The sequence below is a fragment of the Hyperoodon ampullatus genome, assembly GCF_949752795.1.
Source record: "Hyperoodon ampullatus genome assembly, chromosome: 1".
NCBI classification, from domain to species: domain Eukaryota; kingdom Metazoa; phylum Chordata; class Mammalia; order Artiodactyla; family Ziphiidae; genus Hyperoodon; species Hyperoodon ampullatus.
This window is the reverse complement of record NC_136914.1, coordinates 201,990,895-202,013,377: the sequence shown is the minus strand read 5'-3', so window position 1 is coordinate 202,013,377 and position 22,483 is coordinate 201,990,895. Positions and strand designations below refer to the sequence as shown.

The window sequence follows — 22,483 nt, the reverse complement described above, 5'->3', positions numbered from 1 at the left end:
CACTAACAGAAGTGGGGGAGTGAGGTGAGGCTATCTGGTTGCTTGGCTGGAGGGGACTGGCAGTGTAGATGAGGGGAGAGCCTGATTGTTAGATGTGTGCTCTAGAAGTGCTCCTGGTACCTTCAAGGACAGGTGTGTAGGTGGCGTCTGGAAATGTGGCCTGGAGATTAGGCAGAAGTTGGGACTACAGATACAAATTAGAGATGAGAGCTGAAGCCTCGGGAAGAGATAAGGCAGCCAAAGCAGGGAACTCAGATAAGGAAGAAAAGCCCGAGACAGACTCTTAGTAGATGTCTACGTTTTAGGGGTGAGAGAAAGAAGGAGACACAAACAATCAGAGAGCCAGGAAGAATATTAAAAATGACAAAATGCCATCAAAATCTAAGGAGGAGAAAATTTTGGCAAAAGGAGGGGATAGGTACATGATGACTACAATATTAATACTAATTAATGGCTACTTTTTAGTGAGGGCCTGTTATGTGCTAGACACTGTGCTAAGCACTAAGAATTTTACATATAACATTTCAAGGGGATCCTCACAACAGCTCTGTGTGGTAGGTATTGCAACCCTCATTTTACTAATAAGGAAACTAAGGCTCTGGGAAGTTATTTGCCCAAGGGCATGCAGCTAGGATTCTCACCTAGGCCTGTCTGTGTGCCTTGGTTGAGGAAGCAGTGCATCCTCTGTGAGAGAAGTGAGCACTGAAGCGAGCCCAGCAGGGCATGGAACACCCTGGTCAGAAGAACCACTATAGAAAGATGTGCAGAAAAGTGTACTAAATGTGTACTTCTGGCACAAGAACGGAGGCAGGTATGGGAAACAAGAAATCACAATAATGGCAATCCTCCCCAGTAGCTAGTACAGTTTTCCCAAACCAGTGATTACCTATATTTGAACTGGTTAGGGCACCAAGTATGACCTAAATATACCATGGCTATAGATTAAGATGAATGTTAGGATCTTTTCCTGTCCCAGAGACAGGATGGAGACTTGAGTGGGAGATTATATGGAGTTGTCACCAACTCCAGAGCTACTTCCAAGGTCAAAAAATAGTTCTTTTCTTTTTGGAGGCAGTAGGGAATGCGGATAAGGATAAAAGAAAAGCTACCTTTTACAATCAAATGATACTGATAAGGCAGAGCTGTGAGAAGGCAGCCCGATATTTCACCAAGAGATTTTTCCTTTCACACATTAGATTATCTACCTGGGTTAAAGGGTCTCCATTATAGGTGCTAATTTAATCTGGGAATTACAAAGCCATAGACTTTGGGGTCAATACTCTTAGTTATGAAACTGATTCAAATCTCATTTTATTTTCTTAAAAATCCTACTAGATTACTGAGGCAGGAATATTAGTTCTACTACACAAGGATCATCTAGATCTAGTTCAAGAATCATCTAAGAACTGAGGCTGGCTACCTCAACCAAAGGCAGTGTCCACTGTGCAGCCCCAGCCCTGTCTCATGGTGTCAGCTTCTGCTTTACAGGACTTGGAGATATAAAGGGCATGAGAAGGCTCCATGAACTCACAATACCTTACAGCCAATGTTCCATTTCCTACCCACAGTGCTATGTACACAATTCTTTTTCATACCTGTGCAAGTCTGAGGTCAGTGTTTGATTATTTATCTGGAGATATAGGTGTATGTTCGAGAAGGGGAGCGGGGGGGTTCAGCTTGGGCAGCTGGATCATTTAGGAAGTCCCAGATGAGGATTGTGTCATCATGTGAACTACTGACAATCTGGAATTCATCAAACTGGAGTCGGAAAACTCTTCCAGAATGCTCCTAAAGAAGCAGAAACAAAACTTATGAACTACTCAAAATCAAAAGGACACAAATTCAGCAACTTGTCAAAAGGAGTCTATGGAAAGGCTATGCTGATAGTTTTCTCTACCATTTAGCTGTTTCAAGAATACAGAGAAAAACCTTAACTTGGATTAAAGGCAGGATGGAAAAGTCAAATATTGGGTAGTTGATTTTGTATACAATCAAAGTAATATTTACAAGAGCTGATACATGTCAAATAGTACACTAGTTTCTCATTACTAACTCTCCTAGACTTAGGCTGAATGAGAACATTCCTCAGTACCTCCCTGGGTTTATCCTCTTCTCTGTATTTCTAGGATTCTTTTACAATCAGAGGCCAAGGACCGATGAGCAATAATAACTAGTGTGCTGGTATATAGTTATCAATTAACTCTCCCCAATTTGTAAAAGCATTTGCACATTTTATGGTCTAAAAATTTCTGTCCTGGCCAATTTCAAGCTACCCGAGTTCAACCAGCTTGCAAAATTCATGAACGTCTAACAATTGGCTCCCATAAGCAGGTATAAGCCTGTTTCACTTAGAATAATGTCCTCAAGTTTCATCCATGTTGTAGCATGTGACAGTATTTCCTTTCTAAGGCTGAATAATATTCTATTCTATTCCATTCTCTCTCTCTCTCTCTTTCTCTCTCTCTCTGTGTGTATATATATATATTCACACACACACACAAACACACCACATTTTGTGTATACATTCATCTATCAATGGATACTTGGGTTGCTTCAACCTCTTGGCTTTTATGAATAATACTGCTATGAACATGAGTATGCAAAGATCTCTTTGAGATCCTGCTTTTAATTTTTTTGTATATATACCCAGAAGTGGGAGTGCTGGATCACACAGTAATTCTATCATTAATATTCTGAGGAGCCACCATACTGTTTTCCATAGAGGCTGCACTATTTTATATTCTTTACAAGATATAAATGAGCTCATTAGATAGATGAGCATCTGTGTTCATAAGACATACTGGTCTGTAGTTTTCTTTTCTTGTTATATCTTTGGTTTCAGTATTAGGGTAATGCTGGCCTCACAGAATTAGGTAGCAAGTATTCACTCTGTTTCTATCTTCTGGAGGAAATTATAGAGAATTAGTATAATTTCTTCCTTAAACATTTAATAGAATTCACCAGTGAAACCATCTGGGCTTGGTGCTTTCTGTTTTGGAAGGTTATTAATTATTTATTAAATTTCTTTAATAGGTATAGGTCTGTTCAGTATGTCTATTTCTTCCTAAGTTGTAGAAGATTGTATCTTTCAAGGGATTGGTCCATTTCATCTGGGTTATCAATTCTGGGGGCATAGAGTTGTTCACAGTATTCTTTTATTAGAATCCTTTTAATGTCCACAGGATCTGTAGTGATGCAAAGTTTAATATCAAAAATCAATGTAATACAGCAATTAACAGAATAAAGGTGAAAACCATATGGTCACCTCAATGGATGCAGATAAAAGCATTTAACAAAAACCAACATCCATTCCTAATAAAAGCTCTCAGCAATCTGGGAACTGAAAGGAACCTCCTAATCCCCTGGTATCTATGAAAAACCTATAGCTAACATATATCTATATAAAAGTATATATAAAATGGTAAAAGACCAAATGCCTTTTCCCAAAGATAAGGACATCCACTCTTACCAATTCTTTTGAGCACTGTAGTGATGGTCAGTACAGTAAAACAAAAAAGAAAAATGGAAGGTACACAGATTGGAAAAGAAGTGTATTTGTACATACTTGCAGTAAACAATCCAGAAATCAAAAATTTTAAATACCGTTTATAATAGCATTAAAAATAACAAATACTTAAGGATAAATATGACAAAAGATATGTAAGACCTTTACATTGAAAGCTATAAAACATTGCTGAGAAATTTTAAAAGACCTAAATAAACGGTCTTTATTTAGAAGAAAATTCAATATTGTTAAGAAGTCAATTCTTGCCAAATTGATCTAGATTCAACATGATCCCAATGAAAATCTCAGCAGACTTTTTGTTGTTGAAACTGGCAAACAGATTCTAAAATTCACATGAAAATTCAAAGAATCCAAAATACTTTGAAAAAGAACACAGTTGAACGACTTAACTAATGCTACTTGACTTCAAGGGTTATTAAAAAGCTGCAGTAACCAAGATAGTATAATATTGGCATCAAGATAGACAAAAAGAGCAATGGAACTGAGTAGGTCCGTAAGTAGACCCACCCATATATGGTCAATTTGTTTTTGACAAAGCTGCTATTAAGAAGAAAAAGGGGGGGCTTCCCTGGTGGCGCAGTGGTTGAGAGCCTGCCTGCCGATGCAGGGGATATGGGTTTGTGCCCTGGTCCGGGAGGATCCCACATGCCGCGGAGTGGCTGGGCCCGTGAGCCATGGCTGCTGGGCCTGTGCGTCCAGAGCCTGTACTCCATAACGGGAGAGGCCACAACAGTGAGAGGCCCGCGTACCGCAAAAAAAAAAAAAAAAAAAAGAAGAAAAAGGGGAAACAAATCTCCAAAGCCATTAATGGTATCTTCACTATGTCAGGCAGTTGTTCTACAGCAATAAATAAAACATAAAAATCTTAAAAAAAAAAAAAAAAAAGAAGACGAAGACGAAAAAGGATAGTCTTCTGAATAAATGGAGCTGGAACAATCAGATATCCATATGAACTTTGATCCATACCTTGTACCATCTGCAAAAACTAACTCAAAATGAATCACTGACTAAAACGTAAAACCTGAAAGTATAAAACTTCTTGAAGAAAATAGAGGGGAAAATCTTTGTGACTTCGGATTAGGCAAATAAAATTTTTTTAAAGATATAATAGCTAATAACATAATCCCTAACAGAAAGATTGACACACTGGACTTAATCAAAATTAATTTCTGCTTTTCAAAAGATACTTTAAAGGGAATAAAAAAACAAACCATGGACTGGAAAAAAAATATTTGCAAATCACATACCTAATAAAGGACTTGTATCCTGAATATGCAAAAGAATCTTAAAACTCAATAATCAGAAAGCCACTCAATTTTAAAAATGGGCAAAACATTCAAACACTTCAACAAAGTAGATATATGGACGGCATATAAACATATGAAAAGATGCCCAACACTGGGGCTTCCCTGGTGGCACAGTTGTTAAGAACCTGCCTGCCAATGCAGGGGACACAGGTTCAATCCCTGGTCCGGAAAGATCCCACATGGTGTGGAGCAACTAAGCCCGTGTACCAACTAAGCCTGTGTACCGCAACTACTGAGCCTGTGCTCTAGAGCCCACGAGCCACAACTACTGAAGCCCGTGGGCCTAGAGCCTGTGCCCTCCAACAAAAGCCTCCTCAATGAGAAGTCTGCACATGGTAACGAAGAATAGCCCCCACTTGCTGCAACCAGAGAAAGCCTGAGCGCAGCAATGAAAACCCAATGCAGCCAAACATAAATAAATTTTTTTTTTTTTTTTTTTTTTGCGGTACGCGGGCCTCTCATTGTCGTGGCCTCTCCCGTTGCGGAGCACAGGCTCCAGACGCGCAGGCTCAGCGGCCATGGCTCACGGGCCCAGCTGCTGCGTGGCATGTGGGATCTTCCCGGACCGGGGCACGAACCCGTGTCCCCTGCATCGGCAGGCGGACTCTCAACCACTGCGCCAACAGGGAAGCCCATAAATAAATTTTTTTTAAAAGTCCCCCTTTAAAAAAAAAAAATAGATGCTCAACATTATTAATATTAGGGATATAAAATTAAGATCACAATGCAGTACAATGACACACTTATTAGAAGGATTCAAAAAAGACTGTACTAAGTATTGGTGAGGATATGGAGTAACTGGAACTCTCATGCACAGTTGTACTACCATGTTAAACTGTACAACTGCTTTGGAAAACAGTTTGGCAGTTTCTAAAAATATTAATAATATACTTACCATGTGACCTAGCCATTCTGTTTCTAGGATTTATCCCAGAGAAATGAAAATATATGTTCATACAAAGACTTGTGCATAAATGTTTATAGAAACTTTATTTGTAATAGGCCCAAACTGGAAATAACCTAAATTTTCATCAATTGGCAAATGGATAAATAAATTTTGGTATAACCATACAATGGGATACTCCTCAGCAATTTTCAAAAAGGAAAATTGCTCTACATGAACAACATGGGTGAATCTCAAAATAATTATGCTTTGTGAAAAGAAACAGGCAAAAAAAAGTACATATTGTTATGATTACATTTATAAAACACTAGAAAATGTAAACTAATCAATACTGACAGAAAGCAGATCAGTGGCTGCCTGGGGATAGGAGCAAGGAAAAGTGGGGTGGGATGGGAAGGAGGGATTACTATGTAATAGGGGGCATGAGGATATGTTCATTATTTGGCTGAAGTGATGTTTTCACTGTTTTGTACATACGTCAAAAGTTATCAAGTTGTATACTTAAATATGCTCATGTTATTGTATGTCTATTATATCACAATAAGTCTGTTTTTAAAAACTTAGTAAGACAACTCAATAAATAAATGAGGATGAGATGTGAAGACACTTCAAAAGAAGATAAGCACATGAAAAGATGCTCTATACCATTAGCTATCACAGAAATGCAAATTACAACTACAACCACTACACACCCACTCAAATGGCTGTAATGTTTTTAAAAACTGACAACACCAAGTCCTGTCAAGGATGTGGAAAAATTGGACATTCATATATTGTTTAGTGGAAATGTAAAATGGTTTGCATTTGCAAACTCCCAAAATGCTACTTTGGGAAATAGCTTGGTAGTTTCTTTTAAATTTAAATATATATTCAGAAATCATACGCCTCGGTATTTTTTACCCAAGAGAAATGAAAGAAAAAAATGTACATACAAAAGCCTGTATGGGAATGTTTTCAGTATCACCAAAGACTGAAAACATTCCAAATGTCCTTAAACTGGTAAATGAATAAAGAAATTAGTTCATCCATACAATGGAATACCACTCAGCAATAAAAAGGAACATGCAACAATGTGGATGAATCTCAAAAGAAGTGAAAAAAGCCAAATGCAAAAAGCTACATAAATATGATTTAATTTATATGACGCTCATAGCAAAACTATAGGGACAGTTGCTAGGGGTTGAGGAGAGGGGATTAATATGAAGGGGTATCATTTTTGGGGTGACGGAAATGCTCTATATCTTGACTGTGGTATTTACACAATTGCAAAATTCATAGAAGTACACTAAAAAAGGCACAAATTTTGCTGTATGTAAATTATACTTCAAAAATCTAATGAATTAAAGTACACACTTTAAAAAACCATGTGTGAAACATGCAGGTAAAGCAGGTCTGGTGCTATAAGAATGAGCTTTAAATCCAACAAGGAAGACAAAGAAATGCATCTCTCTCTTCTCCAAAGCAGAGGCTGCCTAAATGTTGAGAGTCAGGATTCAGAACACTGGGCTTCAAATGCTTCCTCTCATCTTTTCCCTGAACTGTGCAAAAGATTTGTCCTCCCTGGTGCCCCACCTAATCTTTTTCTAATGGAAGCAGCTTTCAAACCTTAAGCCATTTTCTGATCTGGGCCTTTGGCTAACACCACGATAAAGAACTTGGTGCTTTTGAGGTGACATTCTTCCTTCTATGTCACTTCTTTGCCCAAATATCAAGATGTTTGGGCAAGGGGGTATATTAGTATAAAAGAGATGAGATTTAAATTGCTGGAGGCATCATGCCTTAAATAGGAAGCGTAACTCAGGGGCTGACCAGGGGGTTCACATAGACTCCCCTGGCACTTTTTGCAGGCACAGGTGTGCAGGTCCTCAGATTCTGGACAGGTTCCAATTTGAGTAATTATGTTGTCTCTCCCTAAGTACCCCCTACTGTTTCTGGCGGATACAGAATTCTTATTCACTTCCTGTACTAAACTGTTGTGTAGCGTTGCTGTGCAGCTGTTGAACAGCTGCCACATTCTTCTCCATATACAGTCTCTAAAGCACTTTTGGATGAAAGGCAGCTATATAAACATATTTTATTGTCATGTATTGGTTGCCTTTCCACATAGTAGTAGGCTTTGTGAAGTTCTAACTATCAAATCCAGCTCTGTATTCCACAGTACATCAATGTTAATTTCTTTCCCTTCCTGCTCCCCAAACCCCTCCAAACAATAAGGCTCTTACCACAAGGGTCCGTAGACAGAGAGTTCCTGCAGGAGCACGGGGGTCCAAAGCAGCTACAAGATCCCACACCTTAATTTTTCTAAAGATCAAAAAGGGGACAAAAATCTTAGTTAAAAGCAAAATTAAGGGAACACAGGAAGAACAGTAAAAAGTCATGGCAATAAATATGTACAGTGAAGATAGTTTATATTATAAGTGCAGCTCACAGGAATATACAAAAACTTTTTTGTTTTGGAGACTCAGTCCTTGCATTCATTCTTAAAAGTGGAAAATGTACGTGATTAACCTAAAAACGAGAAACAGGTTAGCTTTAACCAAACTGAAGAGAGTGAATGGTAAAGTTACACCATACTTTGGGCCAAAAGGAGTTCTTATATCGATACATTTGAACTCTTAATCATAGAAGAGATCACTTAGACCTAGAAACCTATAACTCTGAGGCATCTTCTTTCTGGTCAATTCTAAGAATGGCTCACGTCACACATATCAGAGGACTGGGGTCCATTTAAGAGCTCTGGAGTTGATATAAGTAAATCCTTATATTTTGATTTAAATAAGAAAAGTATAGCCCTTCTATAAATCAAGTATAGGTCATGTCTCCTCAAGGTAAGTATTAGTAACAGACAAAACCCAAGAGAAGTGGGTTTAGGTCAAAACCAGGGCAATGAGAAAATACAACCTTGGACTTATCTGGAACATGTCATCATACCCTGAACAATTTCCCAAGGGTAGAACAGTGATGGCTGACTCAAAGCAGAGGAAGTGGGTCTGTTAACACTTACTGCTGCTGCTTGAGTTGTCTTAATATATCAGTATAGCCAGCTCATAAACTAAGAAAATGTTGTAAGTTAGTTTCTGATATTTAAAAAAAGGTGCCAGGGACCTCCCTGGTGGTCCAGTGGTTAAGACTCTGTACTCCCAAGGCAGGGGGCCTGGGTTCGATCCCTGGTCAGGGAACTAGATCCCATATGCCACAACTAAAAACATCCCACGTGCTGCAACTAAGACCTGGTGGAGCTAAATAAATAAATATAAAAATAAAATAAAAAGCTGCCAATATTTGAACTGTGGCCTTCTACTTCCCCAAATCAGGCACCTTGATGAGGAGAAACGATAGAGAGCACTTCATAAGTGAATACACTTTTGTAAGAATTTACTATGTGCTTATTAGCATTGCTGGACATGGGATCTATCCACAACACGAATGGACTCTATGACCATTCGAAATCAGGCTGAAGGAAAGTAAAGATTACTTAACTCATTGTGACTGAAATGCTAGAAGTGAGGACAAGAAGGCTGTACTTTTAGGAATCACTCAAAGGGATAAAAATTCAAGACTGTACCATACTAAGCGCCACCCCCACCCAAGATATCGTCCTCCAACATTTCAGCTTTACTAATAAGTCACTATTTTATATTCATATCCTGATATAGTGGGTTTACCCAGTTCTTTGCTTTATACGGCAAAACAGATAAATATATAACCAAAAAACCAAAATATTAATGAAATTCATGAGCAAACAAGTACAATTAAATGATTGGGAAGCATATTTTAGAAAAGAGTAAACAAAGGAGAGGTGAATATATGGATTAGACACAAGAATGTTGTTCAGATTTTTTCTGTGATATCTATAATCTTTTAGAGACAAGGAAAGGTTATATTTAACATTCTAAGGCAGGAGGGATTAACAGGCGGATTTTTTAAAAACGCTGTTAGCAAACTCACCCATCATAGGCTCCACTGACTATCCTCTTGTTATCGAATCGAATACAGCGCACCAATTCCTCATGGCCTTCTAACACTCGTAAGCATGCACCACATTCTATGTCCCATAATCTAAAAGAGAAAATTGAGTCAAGTGAATTTTCAGGTATTCTTTTCTAAGCTTGGAATGTTATAATAGCATACTTCATACATCTTTTTTTTTTTTTTTTTTGTGGTACGCGGGCCTCTCACTGTTGTGGCCTCTCCCGTTGCGGAGCACAGGCTCCGGATGCGCAGGCTCAGCAGCCATGGCTCACGGGCCCAGCCGCTCCGCGGCATATGGGATCCTCCCAGACCGGGGCACGAACCCGTATCCCCTGCATCGGCAGGCGGACTCTCAACCACTGCGCCACCAGGGAGGCCCCATACATCTTTTAAAATATCCAAAAAATAAAATCAATCAACACTCATACACAAATGTATTACTTTCAGTGTAATTTATTTCTTTTCTGCCATATAAGCAGAAAAATGTACGATTTAAGTTCAAATATGCAGTATATATTTTCAAAGCACCAACCTTCATATAATTCTGTAATCAGGGTCACCAAGGAATATAAAAGATGAATTCAATGTACACAGTTGCCTATGAAGGAAATGACCAAGCCAAGAAAAATAATGTTTCCTAAAATCACAATTAATAAGAATAAGATGCAGTATCAGTGACATCCTGCCCTCACAAAGTATGTCCACCTTTGTCACCGAGGACACTCTCTGCTTTCACCTCATTGTCCAGGACAGCTTTTCTCATATAATGGAAATGCAAAGTAAGTTCTCAAAAACTTTTATATACTAATTTAAATTATGTATGCTTTCTGACCAATCCAAAGGATTTCTAGGAATGATAATTTCCTTAGATATAACAATATCTCTATCTGTTATTTTTTCAATGGCCTTTTCATTCCTTAGTACTTCTTTGAAGGAGGGGGAGAGGGTTGATAAATCTTCCAAATTCTATTCATATGAGTGTCATTCATCTTCATGAAGGATAAATACCAAAAAGTACTTCAATTTGTGGATTCTTCATAATTTCTTCATAATTTCAAAGACTGGTAGCTCCCTGGCCAATTATGTAATGCTAAGAAAACAAAATGCACAATTTCTAGCAGGGAAACAAATCTCTTTTCTTTTTTTAGAACAGTGGCAAAGAGAAAAGGCCTTTAGCTATTTATTAGCACTTTTCAACTGCAGACAGGAGAAATTTAAAGAGAAGGGCCTTCAGCCTCCATTTTTATCTCTCTTGCTCACTTCCTCTTTCAAGCAGTACTTTTTAAATAGGTCTATATGGTGATAGAACTATTACAGGAAGGAAACACATCAACAAAAGGCTTTGCTATGCTGCCTCTCTGCTTGGGGCAAACTTTTGATCTGTAAGAAGCTACAGAAACTGAAAAATGTTTTATTATAAACATAACACAGTCGAAGATCTGTTTGATCTGTGCACAAACAACGAATGGCAGGATAACAGTGATCCCTTCTGGGCAAGGGCACCTGCTGCTCACCTGATAGTGTTGTCAGATGAGCCACTCACGACCAGCCTGTCTCTGTACTGCAAACAGGCAATTCCGCGTTTGTGTCCATTTAAGGTCCTTACAAATTCACAAGTACTTGTGTTCCATACCTGAAACAAAAATAGCATTTGGCAGTTGATCTGGTGCTTTTACTAGTAAAATCTATGGCAACTGGAGTTTTTGGGAGGCAGAAAATAGGACTGAACGAACAGGGGGAATTCAACTTTTCATACCAATCCAAATCAAACCAAAAAATGACAAGTTTAATTCATAGTAATATACAGCTAATTTGTAGCTGGCTGCTATCACATGAGAATCCTCAAATTGATGTACTCTTATGGGGTTAGTCTGGTCTTGCAGACAAATTTTCTTGAACCTAAATTTACCCCTGCCCTTTTCATACTCACCATTATTTATAGGAATAAAAACCTAATTCAAATTGTCACACAACCTATCTCACTCATTACCTTTTTACGCATAAACTAGTATTTGATTTAAATATTAAGTATTCTACAGTGAGGGTTAAGTATGAAACTGCCCTTGAGCAGATTTCCACATGAACTTCCCTTTTCTAATTTGGGGACTTACTGAAAAATGCCTTATTACCTTTATAGTCCTATCCCCAGATGCAGAAACGATGTACTTGTCATCAAAGTCTACGACATTGACTGCAGCTCGGTGTCCAACAAGCACCCTCCTGAGGGTGATGTCAGTTGGGGAGGCCATATCCCACACCGCAATGGAACGGTCTTTGGAACAGGTCACCATCATGCCATTATTGAAACGCAAGTGCAGAACTGCTTCACAATGGTGAATCAATGTGTTTAGCATTTCACCTGTATTTACATCCCACACCCTGGAACAAACAACATTAAGGTTATCCGAGATTGAGGAGGAGCTCATGCTACAATCTATTACCAGTACTGGACCACCTCACTCCCCACCCTTCCCACCCTATTCTCATAGTTAGTGTTATACCCTACTTTGCTTCTGCAGCTCTGAAGTTGAGCTGAGCTAAAGTGTACTGATGGACCATGGGGAAGTGGTAGACAGAGGGCTGGACTGGGAGAGTAGGAAGAGGAAGGGGATGGGATGCTGCCCAGTGAAATCTGGGCTAGTTTCAGGGGGCTGGAATGAGGTTGCAGCGACCATCACCAGAGAATTGGCCACAGACTTCAAGATTATCATAAACCTTCTAACATTCAATCTGATACATTTTAAACTGGGAATCTGATTAATAACTACAGCATTGGTGGTCCCACAGACATCCCTCAGGTCCTAGGCTGACATAGGCAAAGAAGCTTCCCTAACAGACTTAGTACTATGGATGTGAGTTTGATGACCCTGGACCTTTTCACCACATAGATCAAGGCCTAAAATTATCTAGACTCTAAATGTAAGGCCCCATTTCTGTGCTTTAAATGAGTGTAGGGATCAAGAACAGCCATCCCAATATCAATATGGGCTTCACAGCAGAGTGTGAGCCCCTTGGATAGCTTGAGAATTTTTTTGAAGGTATATTTTACTTTGATCACTCTATTTTTGTATATTTACTTTGTTTTTTACAACACATTTTATTTCTTTTTTCAGTTTAACCTTCTTTTAGAAAATCATTTTTTCCCTTGTCCTATAAATGTTAGCCTCTACAATCTTTCAGCTTCCTTGAGGCACTCCACAAGCACCAATAAATGTTAAATGTTGATAACTCTAAGAACAGAATTTGCTATGCCTTTAAGTCAAAAGACAAGAAACAGGAATGGCCTTTTCTATTCACAGAGGATAACTTGGAATGGTAAACATTTAACTTCAGAGAATCTAACAATGCAGTTAACTGCTTTTTTTCCTATTTTTTAAAAGTTACTTTTGATGCATTATGTTTGCTAAATCCTTTAGCTCAAGGCAAAATTCCTAACAGAGGTTCCTAGTAGTGCTGCTAGTACCCAGAACTCAAGCTACACTGGACTCCAGCAGCATAATGGCTGTGTCATGAAATCACTAACACCTCTGGAAATTGAAGGTCCCTCCCTGAGTGAAGCTTGCAATTAAAAACTGCAGGGACAGCAGGGGAGGGGTTGGCAAAGAGAGAGCTTTGCTCACCTGTACACATTTTAAAGGAGATATGCATGCCTGTACTACAGTTATAACCACTTGAAAGGAAGGCTTCATTCCATTCATGTCATTCCCCTGTGAGGTGGCTTTTGTAAGAAATGCAAGGTTTACCAAGTTTCTATAATAGATGATTCCCCCAAATCAAAATAGAATATGTAGTTTCTTTTTTTTTGTAATTAAATTTTTTTTTTATTTTAAAATATTTATTTATTTATTTAGGCTGCGCTGGGTCTTAGTTGTGGCACGTGGGATCTAGTTCCCTGACCAGGGATCAAACCGGGGCCACCTGGATTGGCACTGCGAAGTCTTAACCACTGGACCACAAGGGAAGTCCCTGTAGTTTCTTAAATGTACAAAAATGTAAACTTACCATAACCATTCCTAAATCAAGTTTTCTAGCTTTAGACTGACACAATGATGGGGAGAGCTGGTGGTTTATTCTTTTTTGGTTATGAAGTTTCATAACTGTGTTCATGCAGATACATACAAAATTACTATCTAAGACAGAACAGAGTGAATCTGATATTTCAGAGTTCAAAAGATCATTTGAAATTTTCTACCTGACTGTGGAATCCGATGATCCAGTTATGATCACCCTCTCGTCATACTGGAGACACAGGACAGAACCTGTGTGGCCTGTGAGAATTCGCTTGCATTCCAATGTGCTTTTATCCCAGATCTAGGATGGCAAACAAGATCCTTTTGATCATCGTGATAATGGGGTGCTGCAGAGACTTGCTGGCTCTATTATGTGTTTGATTCCCCAAAAGAATCAAAGCCCGGAGTAGTGTGGAATGCATTCTTTCCTATAGGTATAGCTAAGCACCTATATATATGTGGCTTGAGTACTAATGCAGACTTTATCCTTTTCATTAAGGAACAGCGGTAGCCTATAATTATGTGAAGGCCAAAAGAGTAATAGCCCATTCAGTGCACTTCAAGAAGAGAATTTAACCCTAGCCCTATCCATTTGCATGTGTTTCTGGAGGGAAGCAGGCATTTTTCCTTTAAGGAAATTTTGGCTTTTGGACTGGATACAATCTAAAACTCTTACTTTCTGGAAATACTGCTTAGAGTTTATGCTTTAGATTGCTTTATACTGTGGTCATCCTCACCCCTTCTTCTACCTTCCCATAACTGAAGAGACCTCACCTTGATTGTGTTGTCTCGAAGGCCACTTACTATCTTCTGATCATCATACTGTAAACAATAAACTCCTTTGCTTGTTTCACTTCGGCAGTGGATTCTCTGTAAGCTATGTCTTCCACATCTCCAATTAGATTCTATTGTCTGAGAAGAAGGAATGGTAAAGAAGCAATAATTAGGAAAGGACTAGAACTAAGCTCTTATCTGACTTTCATGGCAACCAATGACAAATGCTTTACTCTACTGGATATATAAAACTTAAGGCATTTTTTTAAAAAAGCCACTATTTAACACTGTAAAACACTTTTCCATGTGCAAAGTAATTAAAGATTTATTTCCTAGAACTCTCCTGTATATAACTCGTTGAACTAAATAATAAACCTGCTAGAAAGAGACTGTTCACCAACAGAGGGCAAGCTATGAACCACATGAGGTTACCTACTCAGTGCTCATCTTTCATTTGTGGTGGCCATTTCTACCAGTGAACTTCCACAGAGGCTCAATTCAGAAGATATTTGAATAATGGCTTATAAGTGCAACTTTAGCAGTTTCACTGCTGTTATCGTATTCTCTCATCTATTTATCTATCAGTAAACAATTTTTAAAAGCTTTACATTTTTTTTGCCTGGGAATTTACTATATTTTACCTATCCTACTCACTTGTAAAGAAACTGATTTTTAACCCACACAATAAACCCTAATGGGTTTGCTGTAACAACGCTGTTACTGAAGAATGTTGATGATTCTCTAGTATTTGGCAAATATCCAAATATACATAGATTCTTACCTCAATATCTTGTATGATTTTAGGATAAAGTGCTCTATAAAAAGAGTTGGGAGGAGCATTCCCATCAGGAGGTTTGTTTTTGAATAAATACTGTCCCCTAAAAAACAACAAATATTTCCCAATAAAAATCATAATATTATACATTTACAAGGAACTTCCTATTTCTTCAAAGTGTTTTCACAGTTACCATTCCATATAATCTCCATAACCAGCCTGGAGAGGTGTGAAGTTAAGCTCGATTTCAGGAGTCCATGTCAAGGAGGAACTTTCTGGGCTCAAAGGAACTCTGCCAACATTGATTCGCTTTTGGCTAAAACATGATGATTTCTAGTACAGAACATCAGAGTGTCAGGCCTTCAGGAATATTATGTCAATAGACAAATGGAGTGCACATAGTCAGAATTTATCTATTGACTATCATACCTCTGTATAGACAGATTCATTGGCCTTATCTTTTGAAAATTTTGTTAGTGATGATAACTACCAGCTTTGAACTAGGCACATGCCCCAAAGACTTTTTTTTCACTGAGTAAAGCTGTGCCAGTGTCAGTGGAGCCTAGCATTGTGGGCAGCAGGAATGGCTCTGTCACAGAGATCACTTTTTCTAGTCCCAGTTATATGGGGTAAGGTGTGTTGGCGGCTCAGGCACCCAGGCTGCTGGTGATCAGTGTAGCTATGCTTTAAAAGGAGCAATTTCGACAGAAAACAAAGGGACCACAGGAGTGTCCAGCAGCAATTATGAAAGCAGATTAAAAAAAAAGAAATGCCTAAGAGCACTGTGCTGTCCAGCCTAAGGCACAAAATTGACTTTCACAGGTGTGTTCCTGGCTATGTACATACATACATGGATTTTATTGCCTTTCCTTGATTCCAGTGAGCAACATTTGTTAGCATCTCCTTCCTTATGACAGCACATCTCTGGAATACTCATATCCCAAGCTAGATCTTTGCTACAAAAAAAAAATCAGTAAATGGCAATCACTTCCTGCTGGGTAAAAAATTTAACTCCTCATCCTGAAGTTAAGAACCCACCAAACACGGTGTGCAAGCTAGTAAACCCCACTATGGGTGTACTAACTGCTGTTCTCATTGGCACTGTGCCTTGCAAAGTGGAGATAGGCAGAAATGCCTCTGAGTGTAATCCTGGCACCAGAGAAATCATGTTTTCTCTGGGCCAGTCATCCACTCCTCCCTCTTTAGCTCCATTACAGAATAATTAATTGTTCAGTGTCTCTAGGAGCACTTCTCCCCTGCCCTCTTCCTATTATACACCTTGAAAATTAGTTGAGAAAATTTCCTATCAGGAAGGTAGCTGGCTCTGACTTCTGTGTTGATACAAAAAGGGTAATCTGAAACAGAGAAGCTAAAATAATAGTTTTTTTAAAAAAGGGACTAATAGGAACAAGAAACATGATACATCAACATAAAGAAAAGGGCAAACAAGACACATTATGAAATAATTTGGGCTTCAAGATACACTTCTCTGAACAATATTATTCTATAAACACATTGCAGGCAAACAGATTTTGAATGAAGAGGTTCTAATCTGGTTAATAGGGAATTCCCTGGCGGTCCAGTGGTTAGGACCCGGCACTTCCACTGCTGGGGGCCCGAGTTCAATCCCTAGTGGGAGAACTAAGATCACGCAAGCCACACAGCGCAGCAAAAAAAAAAAAAAAAAAAAAAAAAAATCTGGTCAATAATTACAATTTAATAGTTTCAACGTCAACATCCTTTAATGAGGTAAGAATCACTACATTCATTTGGCAGATGAAGAAATCAAATGTCAGGGAGGTTAAGCAACTTGCCCAAGGTCACACAGCTAGTGAGGAGACCTGGGATTTGAATCTAAGTCTGACTTCAGAGGCCACATTCTTAATCACTTTATATCTCTGGTGGGTTTTTTTGTTTGTTTTTTAAATTTTTATTTATTTATTCATTCATTCATTTATGGCTGTGTTGGGTCTTCGCTGCTGTGGGTGAGCTTTCTCTAGTTGCAGCGAGTGGGGGCTAACTCTTTGTTGCAGTTTGCGGGCTTCTCGTTGTGGTGGTTTCTCTAGTTGCAGAGCACAGGCTCTAGGCGTGCGGGCTTCAGTAGTTGTGGCGCATGGGCTCAGTAGTCGTGGCTCACAGGCTTAGCTGCTCCACAGCATTGGGATCTTCCCGGACCAGAGCTCGAACCCACGTCCCCTGCATTGGCAGGCGGATTCTTAACCACTGCGCCACCAGGGAAGCCCTAACTACTTTACTGTCTCTCAATGCCCACCATTTCTCAGAGATTCCTGCCCTCCTTTTAATCTCTGGCAATCGTATACAGGCACCCCATGATTTTCTTCATATGCAATGAAACTATACCCTAAGGAAAAAGAAATCATACAAACCTCTGATCTCATTTTCTACCCCACAGTATTTATCACACCTTGCTAAAGTATTTGAATTTCTTTGAATCAAAGATGCTACAAAAAAGGGTGGCTAAGTGTTGAAAACTGGTTTCTCAGTCTATATTTATTTTGTAAGTCAAAACCTTTTATGATGGAAGCTCTTTGACAACAGGGACCACTTCTATTGAAATGTCTAGTACTTTTGAGAGTGTGAGGACATGATAAATGCTAAATATTAAATTCAGAATGTTATCATAAAATGTGATCTGCTGATTAAGAAAATGGACTTTTCCCAAGTGGTCTTTTATTATACTTTTAAGGGTTACCATTACTGAGCAGAGAGAATATTCAGTATTATTCAAGAGAGAAAATAAGAGTTCATGTCCTAGGAGCAGACTGTCAAATTCATCTAGATATAAAATACAACAGTAGAGTGGAAATTAAACCCAAAGCTTTTTTAGAAAACTGTATTTATTTATTTTTGGTTGGAAGAAATGGAAGAAACTTTCAAAGACAGTATTTGGGGAAAGGTAGTATAACAGACTTTATTGACAAAGGAAGCTTGGTTAAGACAACTTGCAAGAAAAAAATGAAAAAGTGATCATAGATTAATTTTTTTTTTAAGTGGGGAAGGACAACTAACACAGGAAGAAAGGCAACATGTAAAAATAAGCAGCCACAGAATGTGAAGGGGATACTGGAGGCGATCTTCATGGGGTGAACAAATATTTGAAATTTCATGGGTCTATATCAAGCTGATAAATATGGCCAAAGACAAAGGAATACAGTCAGAACTCTGAAGGATACTCAAAAGAGCAGGAATGGGTTTCTATGGTTGAAGAGATAGAGGGAAGAGTGGTAACTGGTGCTGAATCCTGAATTATTTCTCAGCTAAACCTTCACACACCCTTTTAAAAGGCCAAAAAGCCATCTGTTCAATGATCTACTTGGTTTTTTCTTCTGTGTAACTAACATAATAGATCTTTAGTGCCAACCCTAAGCAAAACTGTGGAGCCTACATTTATCTTTGGCATTTTCACACGTATGTGTCAAGATCTGTCCATCTGCTTCTTGTTCTCCCTGCCTTCAAAAAAAGAGACTTTGTAAAGTCTCAAGGTGTGATAAAGGCTAATTGTCATTTACAGTCCAAATGGGAACAAAGTACATTTTAACAGGGAACAAAACCTTTATAGCTATGGGAATAAGTCTCTACAACTGAAATTTCAGGTCAGGACTTATCTGGAGGGGAGTTTCTTTTCATTTTTTTTTTTCCCTTGAGGGGTGGAGGAATATTCCTACCTGCCCTAAAATTTTCCCATGTAAGCAACTGCCTCCTCTATTTCTAAGGCTCATCCTGGCATGCTTAGCAAAATGATGGACTTTGAATGCCATACAACTATATACTTTTTTGCTTTTTTATACAATATAAAGAGTTTATTTCCAAATTATGAAATAAGTTATGAAATATAAGATTTCTAGTTTTCTATATAGTGAAATAAGTGAGAATAAAGAAAACATATTTGGGAAGGAGAAACAATAACTTTCACTTATGCAATTTTTATATAGCCAAAAACTGCCTGGCATTTGCTTCCTAATTTAATTGAATTTGGGAGAAATTTTAAAGTCTTCCTAATAGCCAGAATGACAGAAATCTCTTGAAGCACTTGGTATAATATTTAGAGGTCATTATGTTTATTATGCTTTAATGAATTTCAAAGATGCAAAAAAAGGGAGCTGACTATATTTTTATGAAAATTGCTAAGAAAAGCTGATCCTCCATTCTTAACTGTTCTGTATCTCTTTATGATCCACGATAAACAATTCATAAAATTAATTGCTCACGATATCACTGAGCATACATATGCCTGCTGGTGCATATCTACCAACTAAAACATTTAATATGTCACCTTTATTTTATTTATGAAATATTCACACCCAACTTTCTTACAGTGACATTATAGAGACATCCTTCGAGAGAAAATTATATATAGAAGACATCTTCCAGAAGTTCTAATGAAATGCTACCATTACATTAAGAGAACAACAAAATTGGTGACTATCTCTTGGGCTGCTAACTATATAATGCCTTAAGGGATTCAGGATTAAGCAGTAAAATCTTGAGAAAATATAAGAGTCTTAAAAAGAAACAATGATTTATACTAAATTCCAATCTTCCCTCTTTCTGATGGCTTGAGTTCTTATTCTAGTTGGGCATAAAAATAATTTTGATTACAAAGATGATAAAACACCACAGGCAAGGGCTGAAGGCAAGAAATCTGAAAAAGAAAATAATTATTTGTTCTGGATTATTTTAGGGGAAAGCTAGATCTGATGGCTTCTGTGTGATTCAAAGCCATCTACTTGCCTTATAAATTGCCCATCAGCCCTTTTTCAGGATACCAATCTCTGCCCAGAGAACAGAACGCTTCAAATAGAATGGCTGGCCAGTTTTTTATGATTTTTTGCAAAGCAGTATTAACACATTATTATGTCACTTATGAGTGACTGGTCAGAAGAAAAACTGTCAAGTACATGAACTATTTAACATTTTTTGCTATAAAACAGCAAAATCACTGTATCAAAAGATAAGTGGTCTCACGGCTCCTAATAATACTGTATTTCAGAGACTGAAAGGCCAGGTCCTGAAGCTCTAATAGTAAGAACGTTAAAAGCCTCACCACCCTCTTCGTTCTGCCAGGCCTCTCCACAGAGAATCTGTCCTGACCATTCTCTCAATGAGCTTCTTCCATAACATGCCATCAGATGTCACTCGGTACCATTCCTTGCACACAAGTTCAGCAGCACATAGCGATTTGGCATCCAGGTATGACAGAATGTTCTCAGCGATGTGATCTAAACCCCGAGCTTTCGGTGGGGGGAGGAGGCAAAGAAAAAGAACATAGATAGTGGTGAATGATTTTTTACAAAAGGTCCTTTAAATCAGAACAGCATTTATTCTGCTGTGAAGGCACATTACTGTCCCTAGTGTGGTCCAGTTTCTTTTTCAAAGAGACTAGGGTAAAATGAGTGTCAATAATTTTTCTATAAGGTTACAGAAATGAACAGTATTTTCCATCTTCCTTTAGATAAGGAAGTGAAAACTAACAACCAGCAAACCCCCCAAGACATTAAAAATAAAAAGGATTCCAGGAAACAATTCACATCTATCTATATGGATTTCGGCACTAGGGGATGTTCTATGGACGGCATCTCAAACTCTGTGGTTCAGACCCCCCACACCCCAATTCTCTATATTAGGTCCATTTCTCATTCTGTTTCTATTACTGCTGCAGTTCTTAAGCTGTTCAGTAAAAGAAATATCCTTTAAATGTACTGGGAGAGAGGCACTAAGTCAGAATGTTCTGGATTATAGAATTCTGGGCATGCAGAAAGGAGAGAAGAAGGAAATACAGATTGGTACAGAAACACCCCAAGAGGAATGACCGAGAGGTATGTTTAAGTTCAAGTATGAGTTTAATTTTAGATGTTTAAAAAATATATTTGAGAACAGTTGCTGCTATAAAGCCTAAATGACAGTTGGCCAAAAATGGAAAAAAAAATCCCAGACCAATAGATAAGTTATAATTTCAGAGACTATTTTTGTAGGATATACAGAGAAAAACAGTGGAAGTAGATCTTGGACTGTGTTAACTGGGTGGGCTTCTCAATTACAATTCTCTACTACCCAAATCTGTACTGGGGCCTCAGAGGAACAAATCCTATAAAATAGGATATTTGGGGGCTTCCCTGGTGGCGCAGTGGTTGAGAGTCCGCCTGCCGATGCAGGGGACGCGGGTTCGTGCCCCGGCCCGGGAAGATCCTGCATGCCGTGGAGCGGCTGGGCCCGTGAGCCATGGCCGCTAAGCCTGCGCGTCCAGAGCCTGTGCTCCGCAACGGGAGAGGCCACAACAGTGGGAGGCCCGCGTACCGCAAAAAAAAATAGGATATTCGCACTAACTTTTGGCTGCTGTTCTAATTCACAAGTGAGACAAAAACATTCAAAGTTATTTCTCTTTACAGGTTACATATCAGAGGTTCGCTAAAGACTTAAATAGTGCAGAAAGATTCCTTCATACTCTGATTCCCTTAGGCACAAACTTAACAAACAGGAGAGGGAATACCACATTTCATTTTGTGTCTTTCCCCTGAATCATACAAAGACACATTTGGATGCCATTAGCAAAAATCCAAATGTGCTTAAACATTATTTTAATTATAAAAATTGTATGGATATCAGTCACATTTTTCAGCAGATTTGGAAAAGAAAGCATTAAATGGTTCTTGTTTGGCTGGCATCACATGTTCATATTTAAGCACAAGCAGATGGAGGCATTCATCACCTAATTTTTATTTAAAAAACATGACTATAAGCCAATTAAAGATATAATAATTAGTTCGTCATACAAAATACAGTAATGGCACAATTTCTGCATCTTTATACTGAAACTTTCTACACCATCAGAAGTTCCCAAAATGCATTCCTGTTTTTAATGGCTGGCATGAAATTGCTCCTGATCTTTCACTATGTCCCTATAATAAGTCTTTGGAAGTAATTTCACCTAACACTCCAAACAAACCCATTACATTAATGGATTACAGGCATTTTTTGAAGTAGTCTGGTTTACTAAATGTAGCCAGATGGTGTAGGTTCATAAGTTGAAGTGGCCATAAAGCATTAGACTGATGATTTAGTGTCTTATGAAGTGGTCAGCAGATATACATCAGAGATTGGTATTAGGCAAAGGATACACAAGTCTAATCATCTCCTGTTCAATTCTTAGTGGTATATGCTTGAGATCGTAACATGTCTCAGTGATTGGGAAGAGCA

The 22,483-nt window shown here is 38.4% G+C and overlaps 1 protein-coding gene across 1 annotated transcript in view; it reads right to left on the bottom strand.

The window, feature by feature from the left end:
- Positions 1 to 22,483, bottom strand: part of BTRC (beta-transducin repeat containing E3 ubiquitin protein ligase) — a gene marked incomplete at its 5' end in the record, with an annotated part of 185,121 nt that overhangs the window by 598 nt on the left and 162,040 nt on the right. The window contains 9 exons of the mRNA XM_079711568.1: positions 1,596 to 1,788; positions 7,960 to 8,038; positions 9,686 to 9,796; positions 11,224 to 11,342; positions 11,839 to 12,088; positions 13,902 to 14,020; positions 14,494 to 14,631; positions 15,275 to 15,371; positions 20,334 to 20,520. Of these exons, the coding sequence (XP_079567694.1) occupies positions 1,627 to 1,788; positions 7,960 to 8,038; positions 9,686 to 9,796; positions 11,224 to 11,342; positions 11,839 to 12,088; positions 13,902 to 14,020; positions 14,494 to 14,631; positions 15,275 to 15,371; positions 20,334 to 20,520 (1,262 nt within the window). The 3' untranslated portion in view covers positions 1,596 to 1,626. The remainder of the gene's footprint in view (positions 1 to 1,595; positions 1,789 to 7,959; positions 8,039 to 9,685; positions 9,797 to 11,223; positions 11,343 to 11,838; positions 12,089 to 13,901; positions 14,021 to 14,493; positions 14,632 to 15,274; positions 15,372 to 20,333; positions 20,521 to 22,483) is intronic.